A 6,000-nucleotide genomic window follows, 5' to 3' on the forward strand; every position below is an offset into this window, starting at 1 on the left:
ATGTCCCGGTTGTACGATTACGAATCGAATACACATGTCAAGCTTGGAAGGAAAAAAATCAAATGTGGTACTTCCAAAATAAGTTGGTTTAAGTCTCGTCATGACGAGACAGTAAAGCATTCATGCAGGGTGATGCAAGATTGTTTTATGCGCTTTATCTAACTCTACTGGGGCTTTCACAATGACAAAAAATGAGCATATTTCAATTTTTTATTTATTTTTATAGATTTGCAAGTTTTATAGGTGAACGATAACCCAAGTGCGGCTGTTATTCCGAAAACACGAGACCAGGTTATCAAATTTCATGAGTTCATCGCTTTTTTCACGCGTTATTGCATGGATAGTTATTCTTAGTTTAGCAATGTCGTAGAAACGTCGTGAAACCTTTTTACATAATGTCTCCAGGGGTTTATGCAGTTTGGTTTTTTATAGGCCAAAGCAGCTGCTTACAACGTTGGTTATGTTATGCTGCGAATATTTCGCGTCTTTTCTGCATTAAAAAGAATTAAACAATGTTTAAATAAAAGTGACTCGGACCTATAACGATATCAAGTCGTCCTGCCAGCCAAAAAAAAAAAAAAAAAAATTAATGGGAGTACAGGGTAGCGAGCATTCCGACAAATCACCGCGCCTCCGATGTATATTATGAGAATACACCGTGGTTACCGGTCCATACTGTGGTGCTGCGACTCTCCGCTTAACGCATCGAGTCCGGACCTTAGCCAACGGTATCCGATCCCATGCAGCCAATCAAACAGTGCAAAAAGTGCTTTGTCACGGCGCACGTCGTCTTTGTGCGTTTGGTATCTCCGCTAAACTGATCAGGGGAGTAATGTATTGTGCCGAATCCTTGTGTGTTTTATGCCATCTCTACCTAATCCTCTATTGATATTGGGAGGTTACTAACTCCTAAAATTTCATCGCATCTTCATCATAAGCGCGCGCGCACGCACGCACACAGACACACAAAGTCGTCTTCTTATAAAACGTCTAGGTAATTTGTCAATTAATTAATTCCCAAAACTACGTTTTCCCGGAACCACCTTCGATTGTATGCGGTCTGCATATATATATGTTAAATGTAACATCCATCTCTAAACGTCGTTTTCCAAAATTTTTCATTTGAACAACTCCAAAAGGCTCGTCCTTTTGTTCTTATAGGCCCTGATTTCGATTTCGTTGTGTGAGTCTGCAGCCCATACCTCAATGTAGTGCCCTCGTGCCCTGAGGGATGACTAAATGAACGAGGCTCAAATAACTTGCTAAATCAAAACCCCCACGCCCCCCCCCCCCCCCCCCCCCCCATAGAAAAAAAAAAAAAAGGTTTGACAAGATGTTACACGAAAAGAAAACAATAATTTCAAACACAGCGTTTCCTAATGAGGAATTTGTGCTCCTTGTGGCTCGCAAGACGTATTGAAGCTCCTCAAAGACACGGTATTATGCGTACAAACACAATAAACTGCAAGTCATCCACAAACCTTCGCATCGAACCACCACAAACAGCGGAAGTTTCAAGCGTCTAACCAGTACAACGGATGCATTCATCGATTCGGCAGTTCCGGGTGGCATTTGTTATTGGAACGACCTTCCCAATTCTATCCGTTGCTGCCACCATCTTGTTTCGTGAATCATTAGTTTCCTTGTTCGCATAAGTAACTAGTTCCATTTCTTATGACGTGTTATATGAGTAATGTTCATTATGACTGTAATTAAGTTTTTTTTTCCTATTATTATTCCTGTTCTTTATCGTTGTGTTTACATCGAGCGTTATTTTGTTCTTTAGATTTTGTTCATCAATAGTGGATAGTTACTGCTTCGTTCCAATTTTCTTTTTATGTTCTGTCCCCCCCCCCCCCCCCCCCCCCCATTTTTATGTAATGTAATGCCCTGCTGGACTTTTAAGGGTGCAATAAAGAAATACCAGGATGCAAAACGTGGAGTGCGTGGAAGGCCGTCACTTTACTCCACCACAAGCACCTTAACGTTGTTGCCGATGAGAACACAGCTTTTCCGATTTGCCGCTACAAATTTCTTTCCGCGTACACATCAACGCTCGGCGAGCCGTCTCTCATCCCTTCGATGGAGATTGCTTCAGCGCGCTTCTGTAATTGCTTCGACGTCCAAAGGACCCGAGGCGAGAGGTGAGCGCCAGCCTTTCTCCCTGGCACGGGCTTAGCGCCCACGTTGATTGATGAATGATACTCCTTCGGCTGCTTTCTTCTATGCGGGACGCCTCGTATTCGTTAGCCGATGGGGGAAAAAAAAGAAACTTCGCTAAGAAAGTCTCTTCTTGCATTTCTTTTTTTATAGTTTACACTTTTTTTTTTTTTTTTTTTTATTTGGCAAGAGCCGAGAAAAACAACCTCTGGATGACTTCGAACGAGGGTCATATTCCCAAGAGGAGACTACTTAAGTTGCCGTGTAAAATTATATCTCTATAATAATCGAATATGATCTTGGCAATATAAAAATAAAACAAATGGATTAATGTAATCGGTTTTTGGGCATCCCATATTGTGAAATTCATCTCACTCATAAATCGCTTTGTTCTGACGTGCGTACGGGTACACATGACTTCGAGAAGCACTTCAGCAATGCGTGCTTCAATGGCCAGTGTTCCTCAACAGCGGATCATGCAGGACGTAATTTCAAGACAGGGTCGGCCGTAATCGTAGGAATCTTGGAAGACGGGCCCTTTTCCGACATTTGCAAGCTGAAATGACGTGCCACGTCACTGCACCAACTCGGAACTAGCATATATGAGCAAAGGCTGTCGTCTATTTGGGTAAGTGAATTCGAAGCTAACGGTAGACTGAGAGCTGGTCAGAAATTGAGTCCGCCGAAACTAAAGGCCGGAATGGTCTAATCGGTTAAGGCGTGGCCCGGATAGGCGAAGGTTGCGAGTTCAATTTCCGCTCCTCGCCCAATTTTTCGCCAGATCTCTTTCTCCTTCCCTAACTTGAATGCAGTAAACTCATTAATCACTTTCTCCCCTCTTCCACAATTCGAACATATCTATTACATAACATTCGTCAACGATGCGCTTATACGGTTTTGCGCAGGTGAGTTATACGGTCAGGGGGACATTACGTGGGTGGTTAATCTTTGCGATAAGTCGGCTAATTAATTAAAATTCGTTAATTAACTTTTTAATGAGTGAAAATAGACAGATGGTTTCAATTAGAAACTGACTGAACGTCATCGAAAACCGCTAAATTAACTTTTGTTAGAACGGCTTGGAACTCGTGAGAAACTCGGGGGTGCGCCAAAGTTACCCGCAAATGGAGCGCGGGACGAACCTAATCGCGAGACCTAAGAGAAGTTGAAAGTCACACGTCACGCAGACGGGGCTGATGAACAAAGCGCAAACCTTCGCTGCGGACAGGATACAGAATTATCTGCGTCTCACAGATGTGCATGTTCGAAGGATGATGTTTGCGTCAAACATATGTACGCTTCAAATAGATGTCTGCAGGTAGCTTTTGGTTGACCGATGTGGCCGTCATACGAGGGGAAAAAAAAGAAAAAAAAAAAAGAAAACAACGTTCAGACAGTATTTGCAGACCACCTTTTGTATGATGAATTAGCAGCTGCGTGGTGACCACGGCGTTAAGCCTCGAACAATGTTAAGTACGAGTTCGCTGATTTTGTATACAGTCAGTTCATCAAGGAGTAGGAATTTTAATCCCAAATGTAAGGAATATATTTTTTTGTAAATGTATTTTTTTAAATCGTAAGTGGAAGTACAGGTTACAGAATTTTGCGTTTTAAAGGACGCTTTTCATGTCTGTGAAAAGTTAAAGACCTTTCCGGGTTGTGAAAATGTATCACTGATTCTGAGGGTGCCATTGATTCGGATGTACAAACGATGCGCAGTATTTGTTTTGTTCGATTTCTACGTATGCTACCAGATATTCCCTGCAAACGTACGCCTGAATTCGACAGAATTCGAAAGCGACGAGTATACTTTTTGAACCAGCAGAACTCGTACAAAACAAAATGTAGTCAAAAGTACCGAGGGCAGACAAAATTGTTCCCATTGTCGAGGAATGAATACCATGTCGCTCCAAGCGATGCTTTTCAACACGTGCGATCGAAACGCCCGAAAAGACCCAAACCGTTGAAGAAGCTTTTCTTTTTTCTTTGTAAATACAGTGTAAAATTCTTATACTTTATCAGATTTTGTGTGATATGCTTATTCCGCGGTGACTTCAATTTCGTTAGATTATATCCCACAACTCGACCATCGTATACAGTACAGGCTTGATCAGATGGGGCGGCGAACCCTACACATGCGCATGTGTAACAGGATTCTCGTAGAGTGAAATGTCTGACGTCACATCCCTGGGACGTTACCCCGGAGCGGTCTGATATCATCGCCTCGGGGGTAAGGTCTTACGTATTTTAAGCAATCTTGGTAAACTTATTAAGATGGAAAGATTTTCGCCCTTTGGTCGAACGTTGGCCCTTGCCCGCCAGTGAATTCTAGAAATAATCCAACTGTGATAGAGTCCTACACCTGATCCGTCCCTTGTTAGTTACTCCGTTAAGCTTGTCTTTATAAGGTGAGATTTTTGTGACCTCGTAAAGGTATAAACTTGACGTCAGGTTTATACCATTTTGATGTAAATTTCAACCTAACGTCTTGTAAGATTGTAAAGCTGACAACTTGACGTCTAACTAACATTTTTTAGGTGTAAACTTGATAGGCTTCCCTTTATGTAGTGACATCTTACACCTGTTTTTTCGAAGTAATCTTGATAAGCTTCCCTTTCTTAGACGAGATATAACACGAACCTTGTTTTAATTAAACTTCATAGGTCTGAATATGCTCACTTTTTTGTGATGCCATCTTAACCTTGATTGTTTAGGTCACCATCTTTGAGGAGCATGCTTTCTGATGATGCCATCTTACACTAACGTTTTTTTTTTTTTTTTGAGTGATCTTGGCAAGTGATACATTTTTTTAACAGTGAATTAGAATAATTTGTCCGAACGTTAACACGAAGCCCGCGCTACCCCAACGCCAGTAAAGGCGCCAGTTCCGAGACTATACAAATCTACTCCGATCAAGAAGTATAAAAAAAGAAAAAAAAGCGAACTGGTGTAGGCTAGTAAAGGCTAGTGCGCGTGCCACGAGGATCGAGCAAGCCGGAGAGCCCACCTTGGAATGGATAGCCCGTGAAGAGCGGCCTGATGGACGAGAGCGCCGAGGCCATGCTGGGAGTCGCCGAATGGGTGCCCTGCATCCAGCAGCGTCCCGCCGCGGCCGCCGCCGCGGCGGCGGCCGCAGGGTTTCCCGCCGACCAGTCCGAGCCCAGGCCCGCGAACGAGTTGCCCTCCAGCGCCGAGCCGCCTCGGTAGCCCCCGGCCACGGGCGCCAGGCTGCACCCCGCGCACGCTGCGAGCACCCACACACCACGCACCGGCGCCTACGAGTACACGGCACCACCCGTCGAAGCGTCAAAACCGCCGCCGACACTCCACGTTGATGATCCTCTCGGTCGGGGAGTCCGTCCAGGTGACCGCTTCGTCGAATCTCGTCCGACAAACTCTTCCACAAACGGTCAAGAACTCTGTTGGCCGGGAAGTAGTCGCGGCTCGCGAGCGATCGCCTCGCAGCTGGTTCGTCAGAATCTGACAAGAACGGTGACGGCGAGTAGTCACCGCAGTCACCGCAGTCACACTCGAGTAGCCGATAGCGAGTCGCCCAGGTGCACGAGATGGGTCCTGGCGAAGCGGCGTGAGTCGGCGAGAGGACGGCCAACTCGAGTGAGCGCGTGCCACGCGCGCTCGGGACTCTGCGGCCGGCGGAGTGCCCGCAGTTTGAGCGGGGTGGGCGGCGCGCCCGCTCTCGGGGGGGCCGGTTCTGCGCGGGGGCTTCCCATTGGACGCCCGCGCGGGACCCTCCCGTCGACGACAGCGGCGGGCCCTTTGTTTCTCCCCGTCCCGAGTGCGTGGGAAACGACGCAGAGAGGGACACGCGCGCGGGGGTCC

At 45.8% G+C, this 6,000-nt stretch overlaps 1 protein-coding gene across 1 annotated transcript in view; it reads right to left on the reverse strand.

Moving 5' to 3' along the window:
* Positions 1 to 5,800, reverse strand: part of LOC8026963 (protein gooseberry-like) — a 131,021-nt gene extending 125,221 nt beyond the window's left edge. The window contains exon 1 of the mRNA XM_029970433.3: positions 5,168 to 5,800. Coding sequence (XP_029826293.2) covers positions 5,168 to 5,252 — 85 coding nt within the window. The 5' untranslated portion in view covers positions 5,253 to 5,800. The remainder of the gene's footprint in view (positions 1 to 5,167) is intronic.
* Positions 5,801 to 6,000: the final 200 nt, after the last annotated feature.

Source organism: Ixodes scapularis, unplaced genomic scaffold, assembly GCF_016920785.2.
Source record: "Ixodes scapularis isolate PalLabHiFi unplaced genomic scaffold, ASM1692078v2 PGA_scaffold1__304_contigs__length_218370807, whole genome shotgun sequence".
NCBI lineage: Eukaryota > Metazoa > Arthropoda > Arachnida > Ixodida > Ixodidae > Ixodes > Ixodes scapularis.